Raw genomic sequence first — 18,877 nt, forward strand, 5'->3', positions numbered from 1 at the left:
AAAGAAGCAACATGAATAAAAGCACAAAGGCAAAAATAGCTTTTGTTCAGTGGCTATCATCAACTAATTGATTCAACATCCAGTGTGTAGTGCCAGGCACTCTTCTAGGAACTGGAAATACTGCACTAAACAAAATAATTATGAAACTTATACTCTAGAGAGGTAACACAACAGATAAACATTTAAAGTGATAAGTACATAGGCAGTATGCCAAGTGAAGACACATCCTGTGAGGAATAAGACTTGGTCCCTGCCCTCATAGGCCTTATATTCTAATTGGCGTGGGGTAGCAGGGGAGCATCGGATATGACTATTACAAGTGTGATAAGGGCTATAAAGGATATGCACAGGGTGGTAAAATAAAGATAACAGAGACCACATTAAGGATCTCTGAAGATATAACATTTGAGTTGAGTTCTGATGGCTAAAAGTGAGCCAGCCATGTAAATAGCTGCAAGAACAGTATTCCAGAAAAATGGCACAAAAAATACAGGATCCTTGAGGTGAGAAAGTATTTAGATTTTCAGAGGTGGAAAGGAGGCCAGCGTGGCTGTAAGTTTGGACAAAAAGAAGCAGACGAGATTATCTTTGGCCTAACTAGGCAATAAGGGCTCTGAATTTTATTCTGAAATTCACTGGGAAGTCGTTGAAGAAATTCAGGCTGGGAAGTGACATGATTCATGTTGTTAAAATAGTATTTGGGGTACTATGTAAGAAATGAATTAAAAAGAGGAGTAGAAGCAGGGAATCCAATGAGATTATTGCAGTGATCCCAGGCAAGAGATGACCATGGCTTAGAACTACAATTGTGGCAGGGAAGATGGAAAGAAAGGTATGATTTTAAAGTAAATAGAGGTAGAACCAATAGGAATGAATATGTTGGGTTTGGATATACTCCTTTTAACATTGTTGCGATCTCTGAAACGTCCAATTATATGTCAAGCAGGCACTTGAACCTAGAAGCCTGAAAGTGAAGTAGGCTGGAGAATTCACATATGAAGCTAAAGGAGATCTCTTGAGGAAAGTGTGTAGCTAGAGCAGTAAGCATAGGACTGAGATATCTCTACAATTAGATCTTTTCTGGAGGAGTGGGGAATTAGTCTCCAACTTGCATAACTGAGTGGCTGGTAGATGGTATTACCAATGTAATAAGAAAGTCAGATGAAGCTGCCTATTTAGAGATCAAGTTTGGGATTCTGGAGTTTCAAATGCTTATGAAACGTCCAGGTGGATCATGTTTGCCAACCTTTGGTCAAAGGAAAACCATTCGAAGTTTTATACATTGATTTATGGCTTAAATCTTATCTAAATATAATACTAAATCAGGATGTTTTCAACTTTTGTCCTTTGGAAAATGTATTGCTCATTTTGTGTTCTTAGCACTGAGATTGATGGACAGTTTTATCTTTTTTAAAACATGTAAGTGGCAATTAATTTCTTCAGTATCACAAAATGAGATGCGTGCTTTCATACTAAAATGAGACAATCTAATAGGACCCAAGTGGGTCTTCTGGATTGTACAGTTCTGATGTAGAGAATCTTGATTAATTAGATATCTAGAATAAATCCAGCTTTATTGTATATGCATAGATAGTTAAACAAGATGCTTGGCTTCTCTTCAGTTTATCTGTAAAAGTGGAGGTAGTTTGTAAATTTTAAGTGGAAGTATTTGGTGGTTAGTGGACTATTAATAAATTTAGTTTACTTTCGTAGATATTATTTGCCACATAGCTTTAACCAAGACCAGTTTCTGCCTCTTAGTTATTGTTTCCTATTCCAAATGATCTCAGGGTACCACCCAGTGAGTGCTAAGATGGACAAATCTGGGTTACTTTCTATCTCAAATGAGAAGTGAGAAATACATTTATACAGCAGACCAGCGTTTTCAAAATCAAATATTGATTTTTTTAAACAATAGAGGGATGTATAATATGAAAGCACAGTTCTGTCTAGGTAGGCCATGAAAGCTCCCAGAGATGTTACATTTACACGGTTTACAATAGAAGTCACAAACAGCGTGTAGGCCAAAGTTAGCCTTCAATCAAGTTATCTGTGGACTGTGTGTGTGTGTGTGTGTGTGTGTGTTTAAAACATCAGGTTTGAGAGAGTACACACAAATCTGGGTTTCTGCTTTCTCTTGAAATGATAGATTCTGTCAACATTTCCACTGTGATTAAAAAAAAACAGACTAGAGCTGAGTGCTCTTCTATTAGGATTGTCTTGGATTTGTCACTTTCAGTGTTTTTTCCTCATTTCTGTTACCTGCACGGCCCTGTATTTGCATTTGCGACCTCTGTTCTAGTAGGACCGACATGGATTTTCTGGTTAGAGAAGAACAGGAAAGGATTTTCTAGGCAAAGAGAATTACAGAAGCAGAGGCACAAAAATAATATATTGATTATTCGTCTATCAAACTGTGTATAGTAGAAAAAAAATTTAGATAAATCTAGGAAACTACTCTTTTTTTTAAAATTCTTTTGTGAAACACAACCATGATACTTAAAACTTACAACAATAATTCCTAAATATTCATTATTTTTAAAATTTCCTAAATTGTGTCACAAATGTTTATTCAAATCGGGATCCAAAATCCACACATTAAATTTATTGCCATGACTCTCAAGTCTCTTTTAATCTAAAGGATCTATAGGTTTCCTCCCTTTTCCATTCTTGCAATTTCTCTGTCAAAGAACAAATTGTTTTTTTCTTTCAATTAGCAAGTAAACTATTGTTTCTTTGGAAATTATTTGTAGAAGGACATGTGTCCTGGAGAGTATTCTGCATTCTATGATAGATTTTACCAATTGCATTCCTTCTATTTCCTGTGAACTGGTAGTTAGATCGAGAGTAGGGTTTCCAGATAAAATACAGGACACCCAATTAAATTTGCATTTCACCTAAACAATGAATTTTTTTTTAAGCGTAAGGGTGCTCAATAGTGCAATATTTGGTCATGTTGTATTTTTTTAATTGAAGTATAGTCAATTTACAATATTGTGTTAGTTTCAGGTGTACAACAAAGTGATTCAGTTATACATATATTTTTCTTTTTTTTATTCTTTTCCATTATAGGTTATTACAAGATATTGAATATAGTTCCCTGTGCTATATAGTAAATCCTTGTTTTTTATCTACTAGGGAGCTATTCTGGAGCTCAAGTGTGACACTCTGTTATACTGAGAACTTTGTGGTTTATAGTGTAACAGTTGAGGAATCATATATTTTTGAGAAACTGTATTAAAAAAAGAACTGTATTGTCGGGTATATCAGATGTTTTAAAGGGGAAATGAACATAAACACAGGGATGCCAATTAAAAAAAGCTATTGCAGTAGCTCAGGCAACAAACATCGGAGACCAGGTACAGGGAAGGTTTGAGGTAGAATCGCAGGACTCACTGGCCCTTAAGGATGTATAGGGTAAGGAGATTGAAGATATCAGATAATCTTTAGGTTTCTCTTAGATAGAAAACATCGTTTCCCTTTTAGACACCCAAATTCTGATGTCTGCTTTTCTGATGGAACTAGGAATCCAGCTCTCACAATGAGCTGGGGAAAATATGTAGGTCTGAAAGTTATTAGCATGTACCTAGTAGTTGGAGGTTCCAGAATAGGTAAGATAACCCTTAAAAGATCAAGAATGGGGAAAAACAAGTGAGCCTCCCTTGACCCCAAAGAACACCAACATTTTACTCTGGTGTGGTCTGGGCAGTAAAACCAGAATGGTGGAAAGCCAACCAGGAAAGAATTGCCTAATGGTTGCTAGGGGGAAAAGGCACTTTAAAAAGCCTTTGGCAAATAAATAATGTAAGCAACTTAAGTCAGATGATAACTGAAAGTGAAGCCTGAACTAGGACTGTGGCAGTGGAAGGAGAAAGAAGAGATTTTTGGGACTACTTCAAGAAATAATATCTTGAGATGTAATTAAAGTTGTCATTTGTGGGACTATAAGGCAATGTATATTTGTTCGGTGGGATTTTTCCCCACCCTGGAAATACTAATTTTCTTTCATCATGTGAATTTTTTTCCACATTAACCAGGTGCCAGATGCAATAAAGAAATGTCAGAGGGCTGGAATTACTGTGAGGATGGTCACTGGTGACAATATTAATACTGCTCGGGCTATTGCTACCAAATGTGGTATTTTACATCCTGGGGAAGATTTCCTATGCCTAGAAGGTAAAGATTTCAACAGAAGAATACGAAATGAAAAAGGAGAGGTAAGCGTTTTTTATTGTTTAAGTTGATATGTTTTTAGTATATTAGGAATTTCATTGGACAGATACATCTTGACTATGCACTACATGTTAGGCATCGCACCTGGATCAGTGCAGCCCTCACCCCACGAAGCAAAACAGTAGCATTTTAGGAAATAAAGGGGACAAGTGATAAAGAAATTTGTCCTAAAGGGAGTGAGCGCTTCATTTTTTCAGTCTGGGCCCAAGAAGTACAATATGTGTAAGCGAGTAATGGGAGATGAGTTTGGAAAAGTTGCTATGGAACATATTTTAGGGGACCCCAAACCCTGCACTACTTAACGCTGAGGAGTTTCCATTTTCATAGGCAGTGGGGAGATGGTTAGAATTTGATCTTGTAATGATACATATAACAGCGGTTCTGCATTAGAGTGACTAGAGAGCTTTTTAAAATGCTGATTACTAGGCCCCACCTCAGAGTGTCTTATAAGATAGGCCTTGGGTCTCGCTCAGCAATTTCTGTTTCTAACAAGTTCTCAGGAGTTGCTGATGCCGCTGGTCTGTCCACCACTCTTTAAGAACCACTGATACAAATGCTAGGTCGCTAACTTGGAATTAGAAAACTAGGCTTGGGCACGTTTTAACTTTGACAAAAATTTATAGATTGAGCAAGAGCGGATAGACAAGATTTGGCCAAAGCTCCGAGTGCTTGCAAGGTCATCTCCTACTGACAAACATACACTGGTTAAAGGTGAGTAGATTTTACCATTACTCCGCAATTTCTTAATAGAGAAATGCGTTCTGCTTCCTAAAATAGTAATAGATGCTGAATATTAGATTGAATTGTGGATATCATCTTCTCCAATAAAATCTAAATACATTTCCTTTCGATGCCTTAGGTGAATTGTGTTTATCTTCAGTGATTAAAACAGGATATAACTCCTAATACAACAATTTCTGGAGTTGTTCCTTGCCCAACATCTCAGCAGTTTCCATTTCTCTGTGTTTAATTATTTATTTTTAACTTTTTCTTTTTTTTTGCGGTACGCGGGCCTCTCACTGTTGTGGCCTCTCCCGTTGCGGAGCACAGGCTCCGGACGCGCAGGCTCAGCGGCCACGGCTCACGGGCCCAGCCGCTCCGCGGCATGTGGGATCTTCCCGGACCGGGTCACGAACCTGTGTCGCCTGCATAGGCAGGCGGACTCTCAACCACTGCGCCACCAGGGAAGCCCCTATTTTTAACTTAGAGTCTGTAAAACTGGCTAGCTAGCATATTCTGCAGAATCACTTTATTAATTAAACAGATTATTTTTACAGCATAAATACTTACTTTTATTTCAGGTATAATTGACAGCACTGTCTCAGAACAACGCCAGGTTGTAGCTGTAACTGGTGATGGTACAAATGATGGCCCAGCATTAAAGAAAGCTGATGTTGGATTTGCAATGGTAGGAACTTAACATAATTCAAATATTCAGATGTAATTTACTGACTGGGTTTTGTTTGTTTGGTTTGTTTGTTTGTTACTAAATTAGTGTTGATTTTAAACACTGTCCCTCAAGAGTAGCTTGAGGGATAATATGTAAGCCTAAATTGGTTTATAAGTCTAATTAGTTTATATAATACCTTTATTTGATGCTGGAAGATGATGTGACTTCTTTTGAACAGTTATAATAATATCATACATTTACCTTGTACTCTGTAAAATATATAAATGTCTGTCATCTCATCTAAACCTTATAGCAGTCCTCTTAAATAGGAGACAGGCTTAGAACAGTTATATGTATTTAAATTAAGAATATGATTAAGAATCTTCCACTCAACTGAAAATGTCTTAAGAGTAACTTTTAATAGTAATCATTTCATGTATAATAGATGTAATCTTTTTTTTTGTAATCTTTTTTGATTGAAAAAAAAGATCTGTACCCCACTGAAGTTCTCAATTTATATTTGATTATTAAAGTGCTAGGAAATTTTAGCATTTCATTATTATTTTCTTTATACTGTACCCATAATACTGATGAAGTGTTTACTATAAAATAGGTATCATAAAATACATATGCTACATAAATGTTTAATAATTGAAATTAGATTGTTATATCTTTGAATCCAGTCCTTCTAATTTTTCAGTGTTGGAATGAATCTTTGTACTTTCAGTGCCATAGAAAATTTAAGTATTTTATTTAATTTGATTTATTTCATTTTTGGAAAATACAGGTTCATAATCACAATTCTCAAATCCAAAAATCTGAAAACTGACATTTTTTTTCCTAAATTTACAGCAGAATCATTTGATTGCAAAAAATATTCTGAATGATATGAGGATGTTATTTGTCCCACTTAATATGAACATTCATAGTCATTGTAGAGATATTAATGTGTTTTTATGGGATGGTAACCCTATCTGGGAGAATTTGTGATAGAAGGTATGTGCCGCATTATCTTTCTAAAGCATGAGAGACTTTGAATTCCCAAACACAGTGTGTCCCCAAGTGTTTCAGAAAGGAGAATATTTATGTGTACCAATGTTTATTTGCATAATTTGTCCCCCTGGTATTTTGCTGCTAAAATAGGGGTTTAGCAGAACCACCACCATGGTAGCTGCCTTTTAACAGGAGTGAGGGAGATGGAAGAAGGAAGTGATATGGGTAAAGTACCCTCAACCAATAGCTGTGAACCCAAAGATTCCCACCCTGCCCTATCCCAAACTTATTATGGTAAGCAGTGCATTGGTGTGAACTTCTGAAGAGCTGGGAGAAGAAGCTGAAGGGATAAGGAATATTTAAGGGCTTTTCCTTTGGCTGTAAGCAAAACAGGATCATTCATTTTAGAAACACGGAATCACTCATTGCTGCTCTTGAGCATTTGGCAGGATTCTTACTTCTACTTTCATCTGGACAGCTGACCAGGAAGGTATTTATATACAATGCATTTTAATATTAAAAAAACAAAAACTTTCTTCCTAAAACTTAGGTGTTTAAGGCAGATACTAAGGCCTTTAAATAAATGCAGGTAAATATAGTAATTCAAACAGAAACACAGTACAGCAGCTGCTCTGTTTGATTTTTAAGCCTTGAAAGTTCTAGGTGCATTTTACCACTTTTTTTTTTTAAAGGTAGCATGTCAAAAATAATCTAAATTTATTTTAAATGCACAGAGAAAAACTAAGTGCATAGTGGCTTGGACTTGAAAGCACTCTTGCTCAAGCTTGAATTTACTTTGTATATTTGTTCAGTTCTTCAATTTCATATTTTAAAACTGAAAGACGAAATTATTTGTCTTGGGCTTTTATTAGATACCCACAAGAAATTGCTTTTGTGTGTGTGTGTGTGTGTGTGTGTGTGTGTGTGAGAGAGAGAGAGAGAGATGAAGTGTCTCTTCTTTGTAATTTATTATTTACTTTATTTTATTTATTTTTGTCTGTGTTGGGTCTTCGTTGCTGTGCACGGGTTTCTCTAGTTGCAGCGAGCGGGGAGTTACTCTTTGATGTGGTGCGCGTGCTTCTCACTGCGGTGGCTTCTCTTGTTGCGGAGCACGGCCTCTAGGTGCGTGGGCTTCAATAGTTGTGGCTCACAAGCTCAGTAGTTGTGGCTCGCGGGCTCTAGAGCACAGGCTCAGTAGTTGTGGCGCACGGGCTTAGCTGCTCTGCAGCATGTGGGATCTTCCTGGACCAGGGCTCGAACCCGTTTCCCCTGCATTGGCAGGCGGATTCTTAACCACTGCGCCACTAGGGAAGCCCGAGAAATTGCTATTGATTAGTTCTTTTTAAACCTGTCTCTTACTTTTCAGGCAGAAATAGCATTTTAAAACACTGTATTCTCTGTCTCTCTCTTTATATATATAGGTGTGTGTATGTATGTATACACACATACGCACTTACATTTAGTAAATTCAACATTAAGATAAAATGTACAACAATAAATTAAAGGGACTCTAATGTGAGTACATTGCAAAGAGGCCTGGCATTTTCCCCTGTTTAGCCACTCCTTTCAGAATTCCTTTAGATAGCAAGCTTCCATGCTGTGTTTAAAATATGATTACATTATTTTTTAAATTATATTGCATTATTCTTACCAAAATTCAGTTAACCACACATGTACAGATATTTCTGTCATCATAGACTGAATGCCATGATGTATTTCTGTAACCAGATATGCATCTGTGGTAGTAAAATCTTCGTTAAGGTAATTAAAATATCTTCATTTAATTTAAAGTGTTTTTAGACTTTGGGTTAATAATAATTTGTTTCTCCTCCAAACCTTAAGAAGCTGTTTTCAATATTCTGGTCCAGAAACATTACAGGTGAGTAGTTGCTGCCTCCTAAAGGTTCAGCACACAAGGAAGTAAATCATTGAAGCACAGTGGCAGCCAGTGAAGAACTAAACACTGCACAGGGAGTGCCTCAAGGAAGAAGTCCTTGACTCTGCCTGTAGAGACTGGGGAAAGTTTTCTGAAAGAGGTGCCAGTTGAATGGAGAGAGGGAGAAAGGTACTGCTAAGAGACCCTCTGAGAATTACAAGTAGTTTAACTTCACTAGAAGAGGGTGTGGTGGTGGTGGGTACTGGAATGTGACGATCAGAAGGGCCTTGAATATGAAGGTGAGGAATTTGTTCTTGTATCCTGTAGATCAGCACTTCCCAAGCAGGCTTCTGATGCAGTAAAACAAATTTGGAGACTCACAATGCATGCTAGCATACAGCTCTAAGAAGCTTATAAAAAGCTGTTTTAATGTTTTTTGATAGGGAGTTGCCCAAACTTGTTTCACTATGAAGCTAGTTTTTATTTGGACACAATTAACATCTTATTTATTTATTTTGTGGTACACGGGCCTCTCACCGTTATGGCCTCTCCCGCCACGGAACACAGGTTCCGGACGCACAGGCCCGGCAGCCATGGCTCACGGGCCTAGACGCTCTGCGGCATGTGGGGTCCTCCCGGACCGGGGCACGAACCCGTGTCCCCTGCATCGACAGGCGAACATCTTAAAGTAGCTTTTTAAATTTTGAAAGATTTTGAACAAGGGAGTGTGAGATTTGCATTTGCAAAAGATGGAGGATGATTAGAGGCAAGGAAACCTGTTGGGTTTAGATGTATTAAATATGTTGCACATTAAAAAAATATACAGGGAATTCCCTGGTATTCCCTGGCGGTCCAGTGGTTAGGACTCCGCTTTTTCACTGCCGAGGGCTCGGGTTCAGTCCCTGGTCAGGGAACTAAGATGCCACAAGTGGCGGCGCAGTGCAGCCGGAAAAAGGAAAAAAAAAAAAGTAAAGTATACAGATTAGGAGTTAGAGACTAAAATTTTAAATTAAGATTGCTCCTTCATGGAGTATTTTGAGAAAAGCTTGTTTTGGACTTTGTGTTTATCAAAACAATATTGCATAGCATTTAACAAGTCAAACAGTTCTACAAGACTTAATAACTGTGTCCCCTACCACATATCATTTCTTCCAGCTAGTTTTTGACTAAAGGAAACCAACTGTTTGTTTTCCTTAGTTGTTTGCCTCCATGTATCTAAATGGCATGATTACAAGGGTTTTTAAATTTTTTTATATTTTTTAATTAATTTTTTTATTGGAGTATAGTTGCTTTACAATGTTGTGTTAGTTTCTGCTGTACAGCAAAGTGAATCAGCTATATGTATACATATATCCACTCTTTTTTGGATTTCCTTCCCATTTAGGTCACCACAGAGCACTGAGTAGAGTTCCCTGTGCTATACAGTAGGTTCTCACTAGTTATCTATTTTATACATTGTATCAATAGTGTATATATGTCAATCCCCATCTCCCAATTCATAGTTTTTTTAATTTTTTTAATATAAAGCATTTGTTAATGACTCTTCATTAAGGAAGATAAGGATTTAGCACTTTCACAGGCACACAGACACCTGTATGCATTCACACACACTACCCATCCTGTTATTCTTCCATCAGAGTTAGAGGTCAGTCAATATACCATCCTTATTGTGATTAGAAATGCTGTTCCAAGCTGAGCCATGTGGTCTGTTATAATTACTTTTACTTCCTTGCACAACTTTTTGTATTCCCTATACATTTTCTTTTTCAATTCACTTTTTAATCTTTAAATTATTTATGTATTTATTTTCTTAGTTTTTTATGTACTTAATACTAATTCATCACCAAATTCTCCTTTCATTATGTCAGAGACATCAGGCACTTTTACCAGTTTTGCCTTCTTAGAGATACCTCTCCCAGATCTTCTGATGTGCTTCAATCTGGACTGTTTGCTAAGCCTGCTACACAGCTGTCTCTTCTTTCTCCATACCTAAGAATTTCCTTTTCCTCTCTCTTATGTTGGATTTTGAATTTCCTGAATTTGATGTCAATGTCTTTTTTGGTTTACTCTCTCATGTAGTAAAGCCATCTCCTCCAGTAGATCCCTGAGAAAAAGGCTTCATGAGAGTTAAACTTTTTCATAACTTTTATGACTGAAATCTCTATTCTCTCCTCAAAGAATCCTCCTTGATACTTAGTCTGACTTGGTATAAAAATCTAGGTTGACAATAATTTTCACTCAGAATTTTGAATGTGTACCTCCATTGTTATTACATACCATTTTGAATTTTGAACCTCCTTCTCCCCCCACCACACACACACTTTTTGGAGGTATGTAAGTCTTTCCTTTGTTCTCAGTTCTCTGAAATGTGATGGTTTGTCTTAGGGCAACTTTTTACTATGAAAACTGATTTTCTTCAATTTTGTGACATTTTCTTATACTCATCTTATGTCTTCTCCAGTGTCTCTTCTTTGTGGAATAGTCCCCTCTGATTTTTGAATCTCTTGGACTTACCTTATTATCTTGTCTCTTTTTTCCTGTCTACCATACCTTTGTCATCTTGCAGTTGAGTATTTCCTCAACTTCTGTTGTTTTTTCATTTCTGTGATCATATATTTAATTTCCAAGAGTTGTTTTTGGATATCTGACTTCTTGTTCTTGTTTCATTGCTGACCTTTTGCCTAAGGATTTGATTTTTTTAATAAAAATCAGCTTTTATCTCTGTGTAGTGTTTGTGTCTCCATATGCCTTTTGGTTTAGTCTCTGTCTTTCAGGTTAGTGCTTTCTTCAGATGTCAAAGTGATTCTTGGTTGTCTCGGCATATTTTACCAGTAGAAAGCTGAAAAGCTGGAAAGTCTTAGGCCTCTAAGTGGGATTTATCGACCAGAAGCTTCCCAGTAAAGTGATCTGGCTTGGCCATTTCACTTCCTTAGGGTACCTTGAATTTTCAGTATTTTTAGGTCTCTTCTCCTATGATGATCAGATTTTCGGGAAAGAATTTTCAGATGTGCTACCTAGAGGGCAATTCTGAATACTGGTATTCTGGGAAACAAGTAGAAAAAAGAAGGGTAGTGGTCTCTACATTCATTAAACAGAGTTACTCTTAACCCCTTTTTTTCAATATAGCACCTCCTATACTCAGCAGCACTTGGTATCGTTCAGTCTAAACGTTCTCTGTTATACCCTCTCTAGTAAATTAGCAGGCAGTCTTCTGCCAGGTTAGAGGGTTTCAAACTTCCTGGTTGCATGGATGTGGGAAGGGACTCTGAGGCTCTAGCTGCCTTTTCTTTTAATTTTGTTATTAAAATATAACACACGTACAAAAAAGTGTCTATGTCATAAGTAAACAGTGAATGGATTATCACAAGTAAACAGACCTGTTCTATGCAAGGCAAGAAATAGAATATGACCTATGCCCCCAGATGCCTCAACCACACTCCCTTCTAATTACTGCCGTCTCTCTCTGCAGAGGTAACCAGTATTCTGAAGATTCCTTTTGTCTGTTTTTGAACTTTGTAACATAAGAATCATATATCATGTATTATTCTGAGTCCATCTTCCTTTATTCATCATTTTTCATGTGCGATTCATCTGTGTTATTGTACATAGCTGTAGTTCACTCGTTTTTATCAATCCACAACTTATTAATCCATCCCATTCCACTGTTGAGGGACATTGTTATTCTTAGTTTGGGCCCTCTAAGTACTGCTTCAGCGTCTTCGGTAGACTTTAAGAATCCTCCTGTTCTTATTCACGCCTTCACCCCTACCTCCAGTGCTGCCTGGTGCTGCCGAGTCCTGAGCCTCACATAGGAGAGTCCTGTAGTGCAGAAAGGCTGCTACTCTGCTCTCCTACTGTTGATTTAGGATTCAGCTTTCTGGGGTCTGCTGAGTTTCTTCCTACTTGGTTATCTGCTTTCCAGCCTCTTAAGATGTTTTTGCAATGTCTCTTTTCCCACTAACTTTGTGAGTTTTTATTTTTTAATTAAAAAAAAAATCTTTTAGTGTGACTTTTGGAAGGAACTTGGGTAGTGCCTGTGTCCATTCCTCTTTTTGTTTTTTTAAACTCAATTTGAACATTATTGTCAGTGCCTCGTTCATTATGTTCGATTTCTGCTGAGATAGAATGTCTTTCTGAGAGATAGTACAATATCTTAGACTAACTATATTACCCCCTTTTACGGTAAATTTAAGTCAGTAATTATTAAGTATAATGGTAAATTTTTGTTTATAAAATATATACTGTTCTTTCAAATATTTAAAGGTTATATTTTAAACATTCAGTCTAATTCACAGAAATTTTCTTTAATAGGGTATCGCTGGAACTGACGTAGCTAAAGAAGCATCTGATATTATTCTCACAGACGACAACTTTACAAGCATTGTTAAAGCAGTTATGTGGGGCCGAAATGTCTATGATAGCATCTCAAAATTCCTTCAGTTCCAGCTTACTGTTAATGTAGTAGCAGTGATTGTTGCTTTCACGGGCGCCTGTATTACTCAAGTAGGTTGACAATTTATCCATTAAAACTTGTGTATTTTAGAGCAAAGATATGCATAACCTGCCTTTTTAAAGTACTTAAATATTTAAATAAGTTGAAGCTTAGTACTTCAGGTTAATTAATATAAAAATGTTATCCTGTTCTGTTAAGTTTTTAAATAGAAACGGCTTCCTGAGAATTGCGGAGTCCTTGAATAGTTGTAAATGTCTATTAAGAAACCTGTCCTTTCTAGGATTCACCGCTTAAGGCTGTGCAGATGCTGTGGGTAAATCTCATAATGGATACTCTCGCTTCCCTGGCTCTGGCAACTGAACCCCCCACTGAGTCTCTCCTGCTTCGGAAACCTTATGGTAGAAATAAGCCTCTCATCTCACGCACAATGATGAAGAATATTTTGGGTCATGCATTCTATCAGCTTGTAGTAGTCTTCACACTCTTGTTTGCTGGTAAGAATTTAATGCCTGATAAAGTTTCAGTTGTTTCTGTTCCAAGCTAATATCCCAGATGGTTTTAATGTTACAAATTTTTCAAGAACAGAAGTTATTTTCTTTCTGACTCCCCATTTATCTTTAATTTCTTCTGTTGATCAGTGGATCCTTAGTACATTTTGAGAGGCAGTGTGATAGATTGGGGCAGTAGGGGGAGTAAAAAGAGTCCTAATTTCTTGTCCTTGGCTTTACCAGTAACTTAGATATGTGATCCTGAACATGTCACCATAGTTTTGGGGGCTTCCGTTTCCCCCTGTATAACATAAAAGAGGGTTGTACTATAGAATCCCAGGTCCCTTCCAGCTCTTTCTGTGCTGCCGTTTGTGAGAGCCAAGAAAGGTCTGACTAGGTTTTATTGCATACTTCCTTGAAATGTTAAATTATTTTGTATGATAATTACAAAATGGTAATTTCTCATTCTTTCAGGAGAAAAGTTTTTCGATATTGATAGTGGAAGAAATGCTCCTTTGCATGCTCCTCCATCGGAACATTATACTATTGTTTTTAATACCTTTGTACTGATGCAACTTTTCAACGAAATAAATGCTCGGAAAATTCATGGTGAAAGAAATGTGTTTGAAGGAATCTTTAATAATGCCATCTTCTGCACAATTGTTTTAGGCACATTTGTGGTACAGGTGGGTAATTGTAAACGATAGTTTCAAATATGATTATTATGTGGAGATCTTAGGTGAACAGGTGGCTTGTTCCAGAAATTACTTGACTGCAATGTGTGGGCCTTCTGTGTATTGCCTTGATGACATCAAAAGAACTCGAGTGAAAATTTGCCCCATCCTGAAATTCTACATGTGAATGAGTACATTAAACTAATACTACTTTAATTGCACTACTGGTTCTGTGGCTGTGATACTTCACACTCACTGTGATTCTGATTATTCTACATTGTTATTATGAAAACTGTTGTAATTTTTATATTATTCAAGGCCAGTCTTATAGTCAACCACTTTTTAGTCCAGCTAGAGTGATCCCTTAATTGCTTCTAGCAACTAATAGTAGTTGTATTTGTACAGTTGAGTTCATTATTAAAAAATAAAAGGTTTTGAGATGCATATTTTAAAATCCATGTGATTCTGAATGGTCTCATCCAGACTTGGTATGTGCCAGCTTTCCATTTTGTAATATTGTCAAAACAAGGTAGAAGAGGAGTGGGAGAATGGGTGTGAGAAGTGGGGTTGAGATGAAATAGAAAGGACCGAATTTTCCCATTTTTATAAAGGTCATTCTAAGGACAAAACTAAGCATCACTTTACATATGGTAAATTTTATATAATTATATACTGTACCTATGTTTTTATATCATCTTGGATTCTATGGTACTCCTCTCTGTAAATGGTTGTTAATAGCAGAATCTGGAATCAAAGCAGGTAAGTGAACGGTGCTTGATCACACCAGGAGGTCAGTAAACACAGTAAGATTTAAACTTAAAAGGTGAGCTTTTAAGGATGATGCTAGTTTCAAAATGAAGATCTAAGAATTTTGAAGTTTATTTAGTCTATACCTTGTGTACTGTGGATACCAAAACCAAAACCCTAGACTTAATTATTTCTGTGCAGACTGTTTCTGTTTTAGCTTTCAGCTTCTATAAACTTTAGGGGAAGTGTTGCTTACTTGTTGTGTAGTTTCTGGAAGTATTTTATAAAAAAATCATTGTTCATGACACGCTAAAATTTTAGTTTTTACTTACTATTAAAGTTAGGTTTATTTTATCTGTTTTTAATATATGGGGATTGCAAAAATGTAACTGCCTGTCTGTCTATCAAGCAAGTCTGATAAAACTTAGTTCCTCGCATAGGTTGATATACCCAAAACAGTTGATGTAGGGTATCATTCTTCAATGCCTTCGTGCTACTCAAAGTGTGGTCTGTGGACCAGCTACTGGTCTGTTCATTACAAGTCCACAATGAGATAAGGAGCATGGGCCAGAGTATAAGTCAACAACTTCACTAAATAAATTTATTCTTGATTATTCCTCTAGATAATAATTGTGCAGTTTGGTGGAAAACCTTTCAGTTGTTCAGAACTTTCAATAGAACAGTGGCTATGGTCAATATTCCTAGGAATGGGAACGTTACTCTGGGGCCAGGTAAAAAAATCTCATCATTTTTTGTTCAAACCTACAGTGATTTTTTAAAAAAAATTTCTAGTGTGTATATTCTTTAATCAGTTCTATAACTTGATTCTAAGTAGTTTTCATTCTGTTTTTTAGAACAAGTTTTACAACTGTTACTAAGTTGATGCATTTAAAACTGGTTAGAATGCTAACATCTGTATCTTTTGCTCTATGACCTACTTTTGCATTTTCAGATTTAATATTTTAATAAAAATACTATATACTTTAGACTTTTTATCATTTTGTTATGTAATTTAATAAAAATGTAGCATTGGAAAAATCTTGAGTTTCAGTTGATGTGAAGAATGTTTCTATAAAAATACTGGTATCTGGAAAAATAGGCCACAAAATGACATTTTAGATTATTTGGATCAAATGGCTTCAACAGTGTATGTATAAAATACAATGCCTGAAAAATTAGATATCCTTAATCTTCACTATGGATAGCTGACTTGCAGATATATGTCATTATTTTTTTAAAGATAGGTGGTAACGGTGTGTGTGCTGTTCATTTTAAATCCATTACCATCACTATAAAACTGATAGAAAATCTGTACCAACATTTTCATAAATGAAAACCAGCCTATGTTATGGTGTGTAACTGGTGTGAGCTAATTTACTGTCATTTTGCAAGTCAGTCAGACTGAATATTCAGATTGTACTTAACCTTAACTCAGTCTTTATGTGCCTTTTATCTCACCTTTTTCTTAATTGTGTTTCTAGGTTCTGAGCTTTCTCTTCTTACTCATTATAAAGCCTCTTTCATTGAGATCTTCTTTTAAGCAGGATCCGTACTGGGCCCACAGTTTTTTTTTTATTATTATTACCGTTCTAGTTACTTCATAATGTTCCCTCACAGGCAAAACCGAACCCTACAACCTCCCCCCAAATCTGGCTAATTTCAGGAAGAGGAGATTCAGTACAGTGTACACGCCTAACAGGCATCAGTTACTGTCCTTGGTTGACGTCGTCTATTGATTTTAAGTGTGCGATGGTAGAAAGCACTGATTTTGTTGGTCAGGAAAGCTAGGGTCTTAGTCACTCCATGAACAAGTCACTTCCAGTGTCTCTGAACCTGTTTCATCTCTAAAATGAGTTGGTTGGACTAGAAGTTCTCTGAGCAGTTCTGATTCTGACTGCATGCCTGTTTCTCCCAGCTTCCTTAAGGAATGGCTGTGAACACCTATAAGTTAATACATATTGGTATTTTGGTATTTTTTATTGTCTTCTCGGGCATCTGTTCTTGTTTCGTGTCATTCTCAATCAGTATTAATCCAATTTTAAATAGTTGTACTTTATGAAAATAAATACATTCAATAAACAAGAGCTATTTTCAGCTCAGCCTTGAAGATTTTCTGAATTTTGGTATGTTTTTTCTCATTGAATTCTTAAAGCACTAATGAAATGTAAACTTCTTTTGCATCATATAAGATCACCTATTTTCATTTTTTTTGACATAAATATCATTAATGTGAGTTTAAGGAAATACGTATATATCAAAGCATGGTTATATAATTTACTGTCTTGAATGTCCTAAATAAAATATGAAAATGTAATCAGGTTATTTCCATTCAGGAAAACTTTTTAGCCTTCAAACTTAAATCTTTTGTGTAGCTAAGAGAAGGATATTTTTTGTTCTGAGAAAGAAAGCCTCTGATGGACAGGATCTCATTGCTTCATTGGTAAAGATAGTTGGCTATCCTTGCAACTTTCCATACCTTTTTTGTATTAAAGTTGATCGGTTTAATTGTAGTTTGATATGATTTGTTTCTGAGTTCTTTCCCCTGTGTTGTAGCTTATTTCAACAATTCCAACTAGCCGTTTAAAATTCCTAAAAGAAGCTGGTCATGGAACACAAAAGGAAGAAATACCTGAGGAGGAGTTAGCAGAGGACGTGGAAGAGATTGATCACGCTGAGCGGGAGTTACGGCGTGGCCAGATCTTGTGGTTTAGAGGTCTGAACAGAATCCAAACGCAGGTATGGGTCTGGTGGAGAGGTAGGAGAGACGATGGGAACGGGACCCCAGGGCTTTCGGGCCTGGGGAGGAGGTTTGAATGTGCTCCTTTGCTTCCTTTCCAGCCTCCCCAACCCACAAAACTTATTCTTTTGAAAAATAGTACTGGTGCCTGGAATGGGTGAAAGTTTTAACTGACCATGAAAGAATGTGTCTATATGCCCCAAGCTCCTTTTTTCCTAGCTTTTTTCCCCCACTTCATCTCCAAATGCTACTCTTGCCTATTTATCTGCTCTGTAAAAAGTGCCTTTTTCTTTACTTTTTATATGTTGATAGATGGAATGGTCCTTTCTCTTGTTCTCTCTCTCTCTTGCTGAGCAAGCTGTCACAATCTCTGATTCCTTGCAGATGGATGTAGTGAATGCTTTCCAGAGTGGAAGTTCCATTCAGGGGGCTCTAAGGCGGCAACCCTCCATCGCCAGCCAGCATCATGATGTAACAAATATTTCTACCCCTACACATGTAGTGTTTTCCTCTTCTACTGCTTCTACTACTGTGGGGTGTGAGTGTGTGTTCCTAAGTGCATGAAATTAACATTTCCTACTTCACACACCTAACGTTTCTCATTTTCTCCTTAATGTTTAAATTCATTGTTCAGGCTTTTCATAAAGCTTTCTTTTCGTAAAGTGGATTGAGACCTCAAAGTGTTGTCGTTGTGATTGTTTTATTTCTTAGAGGGTTAGATAACAGGTGGAACAATTGCAACCAAAGATCAGACATGAAATCTGTGAGCTTGTCTCTATTCTAACTCTGATAGTTAATATGGGGAATAAAATTGTAGCTTAGAATTTGTGAAACGACTATAAATTTTTGAGTATATGCCTTTAAACATGTTCCATACTGCATGATTCCCAAAAGCATGTGATTTGAAACTGATCTAACAGAACCAAGAAATTGCATTCTTAAAGCTAAAAATGAACTTAAGCATTCTGACTTGTATCTTGTTCAGTTTGTAAAGTAAGTTAGTACCCTGAAGAAAAGTTCTGAGCATATAGCCAGGTGTTTGCCTTCTTAGCTTGGACTTTGTGGCCTTGCTGTGAATTTTTAATTTATTTTGTTTTGTTTTGAGAGTGCATCCCTGTATAAGCTTCAAAGTTCTTTGGTATGTATGTGGGTTTTTTCATTTATATAATCAATTTAATTTAGAATTGTTTCCTAGATAAGAAAATGTTCTATTAAGTTTTCCAAAGAAGTAGGGAAAGTGCATTTCTTTTAATTTTTTTTCAGTTTTGTTTTTTTTTTTTAAGTTT

At 36.5% G+C, this 18,877-nt stretch overlaps 1 protein-coding gene across 3 annotated transcripts in view; it reads left to right on the forward strand.

Annotated features, from left to right (window-relative positions):
• ATP2B1 (ATPase plasma membrane Ca2+ transporting 1) overlaps positions 1-18,877 on the forward strand; it is a 131,772-nt gene that overhangs the window by 101,235 nt on the left and 11,660 nt on the right. Inside the window, exons 13-21 of one of the 3 annotated variants that reach the window (XM_060306435.1) lie at positions 4,038-4,217; positions 4,857-4,944; positions 5,535-5,641; positions 12,804-12,995; positions 13,226-13,439; positions 13,908-14,119; positions 15,478-15,585; positions 17,408-17,590; positions 17,976-18,062. In XM_060306435.1, coding sequence (XP_060162418.1) covers positions 4,038-4,217; positions 4,857-4,944; positions 5,535-5,641; positions 12,804-12,995; positions 13,226-13,439; positions 13,908-14,119; positions 15,478-15,585; positions 17,408-17,590; positions 17,976-18,062 — 1,371 coding nt within the window. Of the gene's footprint in view, positions 1-4,037; positions 4,218-4,856; positions 4,945-5,534; positions 5,642-12,803; positions 12,996-13,225; positions 13,440-13,907; positions 14,120-15,477; positions 15,586-17,407; positions 17,591-17,975; positions 18,128-18,877 lie in introns of all 3 variants that reach the window. The other 2 variants (XM_060306436.2, XM_030856411.2) reach the window with 2 other exon arrangements.

This window comes from Globicephala melas, chromosome 10, assembly GCF_963455315.2.
Source record: "Globicephala melas chromosome 10, mGloMel1.2, whole genome shotgun sequence".
Lineage (NCBI taxonomy): Eukaryota > Metazoa > Chordata > Mammalia > Artiodactyla > Delphinidae > Globicephala > Globicephala melas.